At 44.5% G+C, this 15,842-nt stretch overlaps 1 protein-coding gene across 2 annotated transcripts; it reads left to right on the plus strand.

The window, feature by feature from the left end:
- The first annotated feature begins 2,576 nt into the window (after positions 1-2,576).
- GREM1 (gremlin 1, DAN family BMP antagonist) lies at positions 2,577-15,545 on the plus strand. 2 transcript variants are annotated; one of them, XM_034769792.1, is made up of 2 exons: positions 2,577-2,809; positions 11,376-15,545. In XM_034769792.1, the coding sequence occupies exon 2, from the start codon at positions 11,377-11,379 to the stop codon at positions 11,929-11,931; it is 555 nt and encodes a 184-aa protein (XP_034625683.1). In that variant the 5' UTR covers positions 2,577-2,809; position 11,376; the 3' UTR covers positions 11,932-15,545. The 2 variants fall into 2 exon arrangements, with proteins under 2 accessions (XP_034625683.1, XP_034625682.1); XM_034769791.1 differs by having other exon boundaries at positions 2,579-2,892.
- The last annotated feature ends 297 nt before the right edge of the window (positions 15,546-15,842 follow it).

A 15,842-nucleotide genomic window follows, 5' to 3' on the forward strand; every position in this document is an offset into this window, starting at 1 on the left:
ATGAGGAGAGGCTGAGGGAACTGGGATTGTTTAGTCTGCAGAAGAGAAGAATGAGGGGGGGATTTGCTAGGTGCTTTCAACTACCTGAAAGAGGTTCCAAAGAGGATGTATCTAGACTGTTCTCAGTGGTACCAGATGACAGAACAGGGAGTAATGGTCTCAAGTTGCAATGGGGGAGGTTTAGGTTAGATATTAGGAAACACTTTTTCACTAGGAGGGTGGTGAAGCACTGGAATGGGTTACCTAGGGAGCTGGTGGAATCTCCTTCCTTAGAGGTTTTAAGGTCAGGCTTGACAAAGCCCTGGCTGGGATGATTTAGTTGGGAATTGGTTCTGCTTTGAGGAGGGGATTGGACTAGATGACCTCCTGAGGTCCTTTCCAACCCTGATATTCTATGATTTGATGAACCACGTGGGTGCCAACATGATAGAATCACTGTTTTTTTTTTTCAGATTGCTTTTTAAAAGCATAGGAAACTTACACACACACCAAACTATATTTAAAGAACGTTATTAAAGTTGCAGAGTCAAGCACACAGAAGTTAGGAAATCCCAGAATTGAGGTTGCCTGTGAAACCTTACTTCAGAACGGTTGGGTGCATGCATTGAGCTACAGTTTTTAATTACATGATCACATACTGTTTCCCCCCACCCAGGACCCTTGCTTCATTCAGGGCAAAGGATGGTCCTGCACGGGGGTAAATCAAGTTGTGTCTATGGAATCCTTACCTCATTTTATTACGGAAGGTGAAAGGCAGGCAGTAGTGAATGAGGCATGGGATTGACTCATGGTGAAGGCAAGTGACTGCTGCCCTGGAAGACTGAGTTTCTATCCCTCTGCTGCCACTCCCCCCCTCCCCCAATTCTGACATTTCCTAAAGTAATACAATTATTTTAAGAGAGGGAGAGTGTCAAATATACGGAGCGAGAGAGAACAAGAGAACCTTTTATTGGCGTGGGACTGTTCCAAACCCCATTGAAGTCACTAGGAGTCTGTCAATGAACTTCGGAGCATACCACTTGTGATAGTGCTACTGACTTTCTAGTTATTTTCGTGTACACTTGAGTTCCAGTGGAAACAGTTCGTGAGGAAAGAGTCGGAGGTTATGGTTTTGGCCGAACTAACCCCATTCTCTGGGAGCAGCAACTGTGCCAGATACTTATCCCTTCAATTAGTGAACCAGGTCAACTGATATTTAAGAGATTGCGCCTGTTCTCAATGAACGTTCGCTGACAGTACTGTAGTTGTATAACCCTTGGGAGTAACATGTCCAGGGAAGGGAAGAGAGAGTAGTTAAGAGCTGTGCTTAACTATCCTGATTACTTATGTACCCTAGGGAGACTACAGATATTTGCTGATTTTTGTCTTAATAAATAGTCCCCATCTCTCTGTCTCACCGTTTTAATCATATAAACCGTTCGATTATTTGGATTGAAAAGGTGAGGCTCTTTCTCTGGTTTATGTATCTATCCCCATCTCTCCAATGAAAACAAACATAAACTTGATAAACTATACTTCGGTCAAGTTACCTGAAAATGGAGTGGGGTTCTTTTACATTTATTTGTGCTTTAAAAAAAAACACCATGTACAAAGGGCTTTGATCCTGAACTCATTAGACAAACAAAACTCCCGTCGCTTTTTTTGCCTGTAATAAGTGTGAGCCAAACTTCAGCTTTTGGCGTTTACCTTCTGTATCTACAATATTATAGGAGCGATATGGACATTTCGTCAATCTTCTGAGTATTTAAAAAAAATATTCCTTCCCTTGGGACTTCGGCTTGACCAGAAAATACACAGCTTTGAATTTTGCATGCAACGGCAGACGTTCCCCTCCTGAAATGCTGTTTTAAAAGGGAACGCTTGATCGCTAGGTTTATTAGCATTTAGTTTCATTATAATCTGGCGACGTTGGACTCTTTCTCTTTCTACTTTCCCGTGCAGCACAGAATAACTGTAGACGCAAACATCTGCCTCTGAAAGCTACCTCACTATTCAGAGACACACACACCCCTGGCTGGGGAAAGACAAGGAGGTATCACGGCTCTTGCAGGGATAAAACCTTTCATTGATAAAGATCTACTAGTATTGATATTGGATCGTGATTCACGTACTTTTAACCCCCACCCCCATATTATTACCAAAGCTACATAACTCTGGGCATATTTGCTAAGGACAAACCTCAGAAATGTCATGTTATTGCAATGCTGAGACCCAGAAATCTTGCTGGATCTACCCCCTCCTAACTAGACCAGGTTAGAAACTAACAGCAAATGTTCTAGCTGATAGACCCCCCCCCCCCGCCGCCTAACTCTATCTGCTTTGTGTTAATGGAGAAGAGATCGTGTGTGTAAACCGCTTTCCATGCAGTTACTGGCCCAATACACTATGAACGGAAGGGGGGATTTAATATTTAACTCTTCTTAAATATCGGACTTTAATGGGGGTGGAAAATCTGATTTTCTGTGCATTCCAAGAACAATTCCTTGGGGGTGACCTTTAGCACCGAGTCTGTTGAAAGAGGAAAGTAGCCGAGTGTTTATCTGGAGATGACTGAAAGCTTTCCCTGGTGGAAGTTTATGGAAGCGTTAAAGGGGGCGGATAACACGATCTTTGGAGGCGCTTGGCCAATGATCTGGAGGGGCTTGGAGAGCAGATCTCAGCTGGCAGACATTTAAATGGGAGACAGCTCGGCGCTGCTGCAATTTGTAATCAAGATCCGCGACTCCCTCTATATGGACTCACTGGCAGCTCCCTCCAGGCTCCTACCCCACTGCAGCCTCTAGCCGCCCAGCAAAGTAACCCACCGCAGGTAAGAGACCTGGGTAGAGCAAGAGACCTCACCGCTCCCGCTGACCACAGACCGCACAGGAGGGGGAGCCGCAGGCAGAGCAGGTGAGTGGGGCGATTATTTCTTACCGATCTCTCTTTATACTCCTCCGGGGCATGAAAACGGTCAGTGTCTTTAAGAGACAAGAAGGTGATAACTTCGGTGCTAGCCCATCCCCGGTGTAACAGCACTGACCTCAGGGGAGTTACGCCAGGGATACATTTGGCCCAGGTGCTCTATTTAGCCACTTTTCTGATTTTTGGTTTGTTTGAGTCTCTTTCTCCCTCTCGCCCCGTCCCCCCAATCGCTCTTCCTCTCTTTAAAAGAAATAGTCCTTAATTAATTGCTGTCTTGCAAAACTCTTGAGCCCTTTGATTTTTGCAAAGAGCCCCTCCGAGGAATGACACAGCCTCCCGCCCCCTCCCCCCAGCTCAGATGCAGTGGAGCAGACAGAAAGGTATTTCCACTCTCAATACTTGAGATTAGGGCGCTATTATATTTATCTCCCTAGACAAACATAAGGATTGCAAAAGCCCAATTAGCTCTGCCTGTCATCTCCGCCTACAGCATCATTCCCAGCAAATTGGATTCGGCGCCCACCAGACATGCAGCAAAATCCCAGTCCGGCATCTGCGAGGAGTGACTGAAAACGAGGGAGGGAGGGAGGTTGGGGGGAAATCGCTGATCCTGGCTGGAGGCTCCCAGGTACCAGGCTTCCACCCCCCTGTGCTGCAGCCCCAGCTGCGATCCCAGGCGAGCCGGGCTCGGGGTGGGACAGTTTCCAGGGATCTGGAGGAATGGTCTCCATTGAACACTCCTGGCTAAAAGATAAGTGTCAATTTCAAGGCTGGCCTGCCCTTCTCAGCCGGACTGGAAGAGATCCCAGGAGAGCCCGGCGGGGCAGATGCAGCCCGCAGAGGGGGTGTTTGTATTAGCCCGTCTAGTGCAGCAGGAAGCTCCGGGGGCTGTAGGATTGAATAGCTCGCGCCCAGAAGCCCTCCCGTAGCCCCCAAAGGTGCCGTAAGACGCCTGCGGTCTCGGTGGCGCGACCCTTCTAGCTAGCGCTGAGCTGGAGCGCAGCGGGCCGGGGAAGACAAGCGGAATCCCTGTCCCCGTTCATTGCGTTTCCTCCCCCGACAGCGGCTCTTGCCTGGGGCGGGCTAGGGGAGGGCGTTCGCCACTCAGAAGCACGGCACGGTCCAAAGCTCCCTCTCCCAAGCTGGGATGCTGGGACCTGGATCCCTCGGGCATGTTGTTGTTGTTGCCCTGGCGACTTTCCTGCCTCTTTCGGGGAATGTGCCAGCCCGGGCACTTTAACACACAAGCACCAATACCAGTCCCACGCGGAAGCTCCCAGATCTGCCAGTTCTCTGCGCGCTGGGTCTAGCCCAGCGGCCCCTGTTATCACCCCTCTGCGGACCGCCGCGCTGATCCAAACCGAGCCCCGCGGAGAAAAGCCAGCGACCGCTCGGGCCCTGGTGCTGCACGCCCGGCCCACCCGGATCTGCTAGGGAAGCGCTGGCTGCGCCCGGAGCGCAGGATCGGGCCGGCCTGCCATCCCCGGCTTACGGCTGCCCAGGACGCGCACTGGTCACAGCTGAGCGCTCTTCTCCCTTCCCCTGCTGGCTTGGTGAGCCCACTGCTGCCCCTGCGCCTTTCCCGGGTCCCGCGCCTCCTGCCAGACTCCGGCCGGGCTGATTTCGCACCCGGCTCTGCAGCCCCACTAACAGCGAGTCTCCTTGCGAGTAACCCCCCCGCGCGCGGAGCCCAGCCACCTGCCCTGCGCAGGCCCCTGGCTACCAGGTCTGAGGCGCTTTCAACCCCTCTCCCGGGAAGTGCTGCGAAAGAGCGGCTAGTGCAAACCGGGACCTTTCCGGGACGGGCTGAGCTCGACGGCTCCAGCCTTCGCGCTTCTGCACCGCTAGGGAAGGGAACAGGTTTGAAGGGGAAACCCCGCGTTCTTCTAGCGCTGGTCCCCACGCATCTCCGCTAAGCATAGCTCAGGGATACGGCCCCTGTATGCTGGTCACCCCGGGAGCTCTGCTTTGCGCACAAGGACTGCCCCTGCTAGTATTTCTGCGGGAAGGGGCTGGCTTCACCATTTCCCTGGCGCGATTTGTTCCTTCATCGCCATATTTCTAATGGTTTATCCGTCAGCAACTGTATGCATAGACTCGACGGACCCAGCATGGTTCATAAGGATCAGGCCTGATTTTAAAAAGATTACAAAGTAGAGGAGCAAAGCTCCCTTAGAAACAACACGGGGAAGCTGCTGAGCCACTGGGCGTGATGTTAAAGTGGATCATTTAATTTGCAACAACCTGAGAACATGGCGAAAACGGATACCTTCAGTGCCGGGTGTGTCACAAACATTTCTTCCACAACCCCCGCCCCCCAAGGATGTTGTGAGGAGGGAAGCTGACTGCGATCGGGGTTTTAGTTAGTTGCATCAAGGGCTAGGACTCTAGGTACTATGGTGGTGGGGGTCTGACACGTGTGGAAGGTAGATTGATAGGACAATGCGGCAGCAGACCATTTCCCTGCTCGGGAAGCCGGAAAGCAAAGGGTGCCCTGCTGAAGGAAGCCTATAGCATCACTTGGTGTTTTGCATCTGAAAACTGTTCTCTTTAGCCATAAGAGCCAGGTCCGGGTATGTAACTAACACAGAGAGCCTCTTCCTGATAAACTCCCCCCTCATGTAGCTACCATTGTGTACAGCGAGTCTTATTTTGTTAATCAACAATGTTCTCAATATGGCTAAAAGGCAGATATATTGCTCTTAGATCTCCACTCCAATGGCATGGAGATTTATAAAATCAACGGGGAGCTCAACAATGTATGTGGCCATGCGGCCTGTTAGAATTTTTTGGGTTTAGTTTATATATATATAAACTAACCCCCCCCCCAATATATATATATATTCTTAGCCCCAGCTTCCTTTGGATTTTACATACTGATATTGGTAACTAGAAGAGCAATCTCTGGCATTCCCTTCCCTCTCGACTGTAGGCTACTGAGAAGTATCCAAAACACACACAGCTGATGTGTATAAATAAGAAGTAGCATTCATGTTCAAATGTTTCTGGTTCTTCCTAGAGCTCAGACACTAGCTGTGCTAGGATATTTGTTTTTGTCTTTGCTATGCAAGCCAGAATTGTGCAAGGCTTTCCCTAGCACCAGCCTTTGAATATGTATTACTGTCTACTACCGCAAAACCACATCAGCAGTTTCAATGGATGTGGAGCAAAATCCCACTAGCCTCACTGACAGGCATAGTCTTATTGAAAACAATGGGACTACTCCCATGGGGAAGGCAAGTCTGGATCTGGCCCATGCACATACTAATGATACACCATGGAGTTTTAGTCCTGATTTCCTATGGGACTGTAGTTTAATAGATCAAGGGTGGGATTTTCAAAGACACTCAGTTTTATCATTAATTTCTGTATTCTTCATTTCCATTACAATAATTGACAGAAAAATAGATTGGCATTTTGTAGAGTGGTTTCCCTACCACCTTACGCACCAGGAGTTAATTGCCATTTTAATGCATCTGAAATCCCATCAAACAGAAGTTGGTTTTGTTAGTCCAACCTTGGTAAATATTCTCTCTCTTTGTGGATTGTCCCTTCCATTGCTTTTCCTGTACTTCAAATAGGTGCATTAGGACATTACTATGCTTCATATAATAAACCATGAATAAAAAATATTTTGCTCCTTGGAGACACAGGCGGTGGTACAAACCTCCTTAATTTGCATAATAGCCAAGAAATTGGGATCTGATTGTTTCCTTGGATACTCTGAGGATCAGTCAGTAAATATATGTAAAATATACGTAATCACATTTTATCATAGGTGCTGGTAATAGGGCTTGAAGTGGTTTCCATTATATACAGGGTTTGCAGTTTGGTTCAATAGCTCTCAGTACCCCTACTATACAAATTGTTCCAGCACCCCTGCATCTTATGGAAATACATTTTGGGAATTTCTCACCATATTCTCTCATTAGATTCAATTAATGAAAGTTTGGAATTGACTTCACTGGAGCCAGGATTTTACCCAACATTTTTAAGCAAGCTGCATTGTAGTAATACTTCAGTACTATTATAGTGTAGGAGTTCACAATGGAATTAAAATGCCTTTAAATTTGACTGTTTGAGATCCTTAATCAATAGCAGAAAGCATACATAAACCAAAAACTCAGATATTTTTTAATAATGAAACGGAAGGGATTTTATGTTTCTTCTAACTGATGCCATTGCTAATTCATTAAACTCCTTGATCTTCTTGGGTGATTAGAGCCTAGCCTCTAGAAAATCTAAAGCACCATATAAGTGTAAAATATTATTACTATTGGACTGCAGTGCTGCTCCCATTGAAGACAATACAAAGCCTCTGCTGGCTTTAGGATTGGACCTGAACAGATGAAAAGCAGAACTCTAAACTTGAATCTTGGAAATTAAGTAAAGGAGGAATTGATTTTTCAGGAATTTTGTTAGTCATTTTAATGCTATTGGATCTTAGGGGTGAGCCAGCTCCCATGGAAGTCAATGAGAGTTGGATTAGGCCTTCATATTTGTAGTTTGTATTTACTGAATTGTTAAGGAGATTTTTCAGTTCACGTTTCTGATTCTGCCAGTGTTTCTATAATACCCAGAATGTCACATAACTTGCTCTTGAACATTTTGTAGAAACTTGGCATTCAAGATGTATGGGCCTGATCCCATGTGCACATAAGCCCCATTGTAGACAAGAAGGTAAAGTTATGGTATGCAAGGAAGCTGGCTCTTTATTTAATGAGAGTTTGTCTGATTGATCACATTTCAATTATGAAACAATCTGGCTACCTCATTGCACATCACTTGTAATTTTTTGCAGTATAGAATTTTAAAGTTCTACAAAATTTAAGATTGATAAGGCTCTGGTTCATAAAGGACTACATTGTTCCTATATCATACAGATGAATAATCCCCTGCATGTGGGCATTATCTTGGGTCCAGGACTTGTGTAGAATGTAGGAGCTGCACTTTAGATGTAACCCTGGTGGAGGAAGTGGGCAGGGCAAAGAGTAGGTGGAGTCATAGATCCACACACTCCAAGCAGAGATGGGTGGATGTCCAGAGGGAAATAAATTGCACCTTTTCAAGGGCTGTAAGTAAAGTCCTTACTAAGTAAGCAAGTCACAATCTCCCCCCACACCCAGGCTACTCCTCTGATGGTGCAGTTTAAGGCACAATCTAGCCCTGAATGATCATTCATTTTTATTATTCTGAGTTGTTTTTTGAAGTGGCCAATACATTGAATTTTGAAAAATGTTTTCTCTGTGTCAATAATTTTCATGATGACCCAATCTACCTTTTAAATACGTACAAAGTGTTTTCCATCCTTTGGGGGTGGAGGGGCACAATCCTGCAAACAATTACTACCTTACATTTCCTTAAGTACAGCCTTAATGCTTTCTGAATAAGGATGAACAGGAATACTTGTGGCACCTTAGAGACTAACAAATTTATTAGAGCATAAGCTTTCGTGGACTACAGCCCACTTCTTCGGATCGGGCTGTAGTCCACGAAAGCTTATGCTCTAATAAATTTGTTAGTCTCTAAGGTGCCACAAGTACTCCTGTTCTTCTTTTTGCGGAAACAGACTAACACGGCTGCTACTCTGAAACCTGAATAAGGATGGTTTCTTGAACCTAGGCCGTAGTGCTTACCACTGATGGAAACAACTACACTTGGTAGTAATTGTTTGCAGGACTGGGCCCTATATGACAGACTGGAATAGCCATTCACAGGTTGCCATTCAAAGAGCCTTTTAAAAAGGGAGGTGAAGGGGAGTGACACACAGATGACAAGTTTAAAAAACAAAAACAATGCTTCTGCTTTTTAGGAATACGCACATTGGCAATAACCAATTGAACAATGGAACACTAAACAAATACCTGAAGTTCCTTGTGCTGCCTAGAAAATAGCAGTGATTTTTCTGTTTTATGCAATGATGGCTATTATTTTTTTAAGGTTCTGGCACCATACTGAGTAAATAAACACTTTAAAAATACTGTCTAATTATAGTGTGGACACGTAGTTATTCAACAGATGGGAACAGCCCTAGATGGAGTCATTCTGGTCTCCTGAGAAAATAAAGTGTGTTTTATAACCAGTCTTCTTTTAAATTTGTCTTTAAACTAAACATTGAAACTAAATTAAAAAAGAAACCCGTTTGAATAACATTTTGGTTGTAATACAAACTGAAAAAAGGCAGGACATGTTCAGTCCAAGCTGACACTTGAAATTAGGTAGTGTTACCTTCAATTAGAATTTCCCAGATTTTCTTTTTGTTGTTGTTGGTTTGTGTCAGACCTTTAAGGTTATTAAAACTGCATGTCTTGTTCAGTATTTCATTTAGATATTAAAAGCAACCCTTCTACATTCTCCGTAGGATCAATCAAGAATGCTAAGCTTGGTGTTATATTTGTTGTATTTCAATCTAGTTATGTACGAAGTTCCTTTCAAACACAAGCACACTGATACATTAATCTAAATGAATAAAGTGAATGCACTTAGACAAAATAACTATCTCAATCTCCGGGCACATTAACAATTTATTAAAAAACATTTAAAATAATATCTTAGGACCATAAGCAAGTCTATATGTCATATAACATCTTCCCAAACCCAGTGACTCCTAACTCTACCTCTTTCATCTTTTCAGTCAGGGTCATCTGTGATCATCATAATGTAAATGTTTTGTGCAATTTTGGAAAGTGCCAGGAACTAAGAAATTAACATGCATGTTTTATGGCTGTGATTCTCAGTCTGTAGCTCTGTAGATAGCGAACCAGTCAGACATTATGAGAGCTATCTGATCTGTCTGGGTCTCAGGCAGAACATGTGAAACAATCATCACAGGAGTGCTCCTACCACTCCCTGATACAATATGGGGAGTGCTGAGCTCATGGATTGGAGGAAGGGAGGTATGGCAGTTGCTTCACCTGGGACATGTGGCAAAAAGGCTCTGGTGCAAGTAAGGGAGTTATCCACACCCGCTCCAGCCGCTAGGAGAGGTTAGATAGAAAGGAGACTTTCAGAAGCTGGTAGAAGGGAGGGAAGATACCTGTGCCATCAGACACAGGGAGGGGAGATAGTGTCATGATGTATCACGCCTTGAGTCACATCAGTGCAACATCCAGAGCTTAAAGAGGTCTGAAAAAGGTGTGTGGGGAGGGTCTTATCACCCTTACATCTCCCCATTCCCCATCCAACAATTAATTCTACCCTCAGCCCCCAAATCAGCTTCTACCAATTTTGCACATTCCAGCCTCACATCAGTTCTGGTCCCTTGCCCTCCATTAATTCTGGCCCCACATTTGTTCTGCTTCCCTTCCCCCCCCCCCCCAACCCGGTTTCCCCCCCCCCCCCCCCCAGTCTCACATCTATTCCTCCTGCAACTCCAGAGGTTTAACCCCTCTTCCCATTCCCAACTCAAGTATTGCAGGGAGGTGGAGGAGGAGGAGCAGCAGAGAGGAGATATCCTGTTTCTCCAAGAGGCAGGGGAAGGAGGGAACAGGGGGTACCCTGAGCTGCTGGGCTCTTTCTGCTCACCCCTTATCAATCCCCTCCTGTAAGAGCAGCTTTGGCTCCTGGTGGAAGAGCTTGGCCTGCTTCCTGCAGCAGCCCTGATTGGCTGCTCTTCCTCAGGAGGCGGGCAAGTGGGGAAAGCACCCAATCAGAGGGGGTTTACCCCCAGCAGAAATGAAATATGCACCCCTTGAGCGACCTGGCTTGAGCTTTAGAAATTTTATTTGCCAGGCCTGCGACCTGGTGCAACCGGTGCACTTCCTCAAGTGTTGCAAACTGGCCCAAATTCACTGGTATGAAACCTCTCATACCATTGTGCAAAGGAGTCTGTTTGTGCAACGTACCGAAGAGCCAGAAGAACCTTAGTTGCTTTTCACGTTACACTGGTCTCTCTTCTGAGTTACACCAACCTAGACGCCATTACACTTACAGGGCCAAAGTTCGAGGCTTATGTAATGGGTAGATTTTTACTCTGCTAAGCAAAGGGAGTTTAAACAAGCATAGCGTTTCTGAGCCTGATTCTGCTCTCCTACACCAGTGTAAATCAAAGTAAATGGAGTTACACTGGAGTGAAAATGGTGTGAGGAGAGAGGAGAATCAAGCCACTTAAACTGGTGTAATGTACTTGGAGAGAGGAAGTGAACGATATACGCTACACACAATTGTCAACTCCAGCTATGGTTTTCACATAGCTGGAGTTGCGTAACTTAGGTCGACTTAGCCCCGTAGTGTAGACCTGCCCTTAGACTCCCTCCACACTGACCTAGAGACTTTTGAAATGGGATCACTATTTTGTAGCTCTCTGCAATTCCATTTAATGCTAAAGTGTCTCTCCAGCTATTAAAGGCTGGGTACCTCTCCTCTCTAATACACTTTTCTCTTAGACCAGAGGAGATATTGTACACTTGCCTTTTGCAGATTTCATATGAAATCCACAACTGTGTTTTGTTTCCTCACTGTCCCCTACCTAGGATGAGCCGCACAGTGTATGCTGTTGGTGGTCTGCTTCTTCTAGCTGGACTCCTGTTACCCACAGCCGAGGGGAGAAAGAAGAACCGTGGATCTCAGGGAGCCATCCCTCCTCCTGACAAGGATCAGCCCAATGATTCAGAGCAGACACAGACAAAGCAGCAGCCAGGTTCAAGGCACAGAGACCGGGGAACTGGCACACCAATGCCCGCCGAAGAGGTGCTGGAGTCTAGCCAGGAAGCATTACACGTCACTGAACGCAAGTATCTTAAGCGGGATTGGTGTAAAACTCAGCCCCTCAAACAAACCATCCATGAAGAAGGCTGCAATAGTCATACTATTATCAACAGATTCTGCTATGGCCAGTGCAATTCTTTCTACATCCCAAGGCACGTCCGCAAAGAGGAAGGGTCTTTTCAGTCCTGTTCCTTCTGCAAACCTAAGAAGTTCACCACTATGACAGTTACACTCAATTGCCCTGAACTTCAGCCCCCTAGAAAGAAGAAGAGGATCACGCGAGTCAAGGAATGTCGGTGTATATCCATAGATTTGGACTAGACTCTGCAGAATATTTTTACACCGATGCTCCAGGCATAGGCAATCATCATTGCCAGGTTAAATAAGAGTGAGTGACATAACTACCATACCTGTGTGGCTGGACACAACTGACAGGAACCAGAGTGAATCACCCAAAACATGGTGTGTGTGTGTGTGTGTGACTGCATATCTATACAGAAGTATATGAATGTTCACTATAGAGTAAAAACATTTAAATTCATGTGTGAAATATCACCGAAGGCCTGTAAACACAAGGTTCAATATCACATCTATGAATTAGGATCCTTAGCATACACTCACATTCTCCCTGCTTGCTGAGTTCAGTGCAGCTGTGACTTTTGCTAATGCTTCACTGGAGGCCATACTATTCACCTTCACGATATGAAAAGAAATATTAAATCGGAGGCATTCAGGAGCTTCCAAGCATGAATTTGATCCTAAATTTGAAATAACCAATGTTAAAAGAGGTGCAGCCATAGGTGAAACCTCACTAAAAGCCACACTTCCACCAATAGTTTCTATTATGCTTTTTTTTTTTTTTTTTTTTTTTTTTAAAGCAGCGTTGCTGGGAGGACTGGGGTGGGGGGAAGATAAGAACCAACAGGACACAGACAGAGAGAAAACATAACCCAAGGGAGCTAGAAGGAAAAAGAAGGCCAAGAGTTAGCAGGAAGGAGAGGAAAAGGATAGGAGGGAGTAGGAGAAGGAAGGAGAGAAAAGATGAGACACAAAGGAATAAGGAGACATTTTCTTCTGCTACTGTTTTGCTTTAATTTATAGACCAATCCATTTGTTATATAAGATTAAAAGAAATTACAAACAAGGAATTCATTCCTAAATTCTAACAGTCTAAATCACTTAAGATCCATTCTTATGCCACTAGATCCTCTTGATTTATTTAGGGTCTTGTAATTCAGATATCAGCTGCTTTATATATTTATGTATGTGTCTGTACTGTACATGTCATATGTGTATATATACAGTCTATCTACATATGTGGGTATATATGTGCACCCAATGAGGTTATATATTTTGTGTATCTGTACTTTCTCTCTCTCTCACAATGTACCAATCACAAAAAAAATCTCAGTATACAACATCAAGCACAAAATGGCAGTAATTTAGCATATAAAGAGCAAAGCAAAAATTACAAGCATCATGTGACTGCAAATGCAATAACCACACAAGAGACAAAAGACATGGCATGCATGACTAGTAAACATTGCATTGTTATTGTTATTTTAGCTCTGCCACAGGCATGCAGTTCGTTGAAAAGAAGAGATGCAGAGCCTTGCCAGCAATAATCTGCTTTTTATATCCTTTACCACAGTCTTGCATTTAAACAGGATTTGGACTAAGTAAAGAGAATTTCCTGAAAATTAAGGGCTAAATGCTCCCCTTCTGGAGAAAAAGCCATGGGTGGGGAATAGTAACTCCTACAACTCCATGGGCTTCACCTCTGGGGTTATCCCGGCATTCTCCCCTTAGGGAGTGCAGAAAGTCTTGCAGGAGACTCTAGAGATTCCAGCACAGCTGTACAGAAGGTGAGCCACTCCCTACTTCACCCTAATCTTCACTTCCTCACTCACTCAGCAGCTTTCGCCCTCCCCAGCCCTATCATAGACTCATAGAATATCAGGGTTGGAAGGGACCTCAGGAGGTCATCTAGTCCATCCCCCTGCTCAAAGCAGGACCAATTCCCAACTGAATCATCCCAGCCAGGGCTTTGTCAAGCCTGAGCTTAAAAACCTCTAAGGAAGGAGATTCCACCACCTCCCTAGGTAACCCATTCCAGTGCTTCAACATAGCCAGGCCTGATTTTCACAGGGAAATCAGTGGCCACCGGCTGACACCAGGGTTGCCTTATTCTCACCATCAGCTTGTTCTAAAACAGTAAGGCTAAAGGCAGGGAGTCCAGTGAGCAGGGCACTCAGCTAGAGACCTGGGTTCAACTCCTCACTCTAGTGCTTCCACAAGCAGTAATTTCAAGTGTTTACCAGCCAGGTGAAGGAGGAAACAAGCCACATAGAATGGCTGCTTCTGAGCGCATCCCTAGCAATACGTTTCAATCTGATCTCACATCAGTAAAAAGGCCTATTTCTGCCACTCTTGATGTCACGGGGATCAGGATTGGGCCATACGTCAGGCGTAACCCCAGTGAAGGTAGAAATTCCATTCTAAAGTTACCCTCATATAAAATCAGTGTGTGTGAGAGAATTAGGCCCACTGGGTTTGTGTGGAGGGGCTTCTAGTCTGAGACACAGCCGCCATTGAGGTGCCTTTTCTCTTCTTCTGTATGCACAGGCCACAACTGGCAATATTTGGACAACTGTGCTTCCTCATATTCTATGTTTCACAACAGAGGGGAGTATAGGGCCTTAATTTCGGAGCAATCCACAAAGTATTTTTATCCATCTGGACTCCGAGAAAGACAATTATTCTATTAATATTATGCCAAAAGGGAAAATACAGCACATATCACAAATACAGGATCTGTGCAGTCATTTATTTAAAAGCCACAGCTATTACACAAGGTATCACACAGTTATTGGTCAAATCCTACATCTCTGAATTTAATATATTTTTACTGTGAGATCCACAGCAGCGCCATCTGTAACACTAAGATTGCAAATCAGTGATTCATATTATTAGACTGTACACATTGGATCTGGCGTCTTCTGACTTTGCGGTTCTGACACATTTCTGCGTGGATTTTAAAAACTAAAATCTGGAGTTACAGGAGGTAAATTTCCACTGTGTGGAATGTGAATAGTTAGAAAAATATGGATATTTAATGTTATTAATACAAAGCTTTTTTCATTGATATGATAGGGGGTTTGTTTTCCTTTCAATGACTTCTTCCGAGTTGGTGAAAACAAGAAGTCATTCTGAAACCTGGCTGAAAGCTTTAAACTAGTTATTGTTTCTGTTCAGTGAACAGACACACAGCGAGGGGTGAAATCCTGCCCCCTCCCCATTGAAGTCAATGGCAAAACTCCTATTGACTTTAATAGGGCCATGATTTCACCTTAGGTTGCTAAGGACCATATCCTCAAAGATAACTCCTCATCAAAAGTTAGGCGCCTAACTACCTTTGAGGATCTGGGCCTAAGTCCCTACACTCCATAGCCAGCAGACAAAGCTTTAGATGTTTCTGGCTCCTTTATTTAACATTCCTTAGAGGTTAACACTTCTTGAAGCAAAATTTGTGAAGCTTTTAAGATGTACATAAAGGAACAGTTATCTATGCAAAGAGCACAAAGGAACCCCCCCTTTAGGCAAAATCAAATGTAAATTTTATACAACAGACTTTTGTGAATTGCTAGTTACTGCTTGGGACTAAAAAGTTCTGCTGACTTACAATTATAGAAGATATATAATATCTACCACAATATGTATTTAAATGTCTGCTTTAGTCTAACCTCCCCTCCCCCAACTGACTATATAACCTAAGGCTGCAGTTTTCATTCTCAGTCTCATGAAACAAATTTTCGTTTTAAAATGAATTCAAATAATTTTGCAACTGAATAGAATTGGACTCTCTCTCCCCCCACATCCAGCATTTTATATGTCAGTTTAACTACTATTAAATAAATAAAACAGCTTCTTCAGTCCATTTCTTTTGGTTTCCTTTTTTCCACTTCCCTAAGTTTCCAGCTCGCTCTGGGTCTGTTGTACTGATCTCTGACTTCTGTGGTTTCTTCTAATTAAAAAAGGTCTTAAATTCTGACAGTGAGACAAGCAATGGCACCATCATTCACCACGGCTACTTCAATAAGGTCTTTAAATGAGATCTGTCACTTCCCTACGCCCCTCAACAATTTATAGAAGGAAAATCTCAATCCTTATTCACACTTTTTCCCTTGTAAACTCTACAACGACAGCTCAAAACTGTAAATCAAACTTGAAAT

This window comes from Trachemys scripta, chromosome 4 (assembly GCF_013100865.1).
Source record: "Trachemys scripta elegans isolate TJP31775 chromosome 4, CAS_Tse_1.0, whole genome shotgun sequence".
Lineage (NCBI taxonomy): Eukaryota > Metazoa > Chordata > Testudines > Emydidae > Trachemys > Trachemys scripta.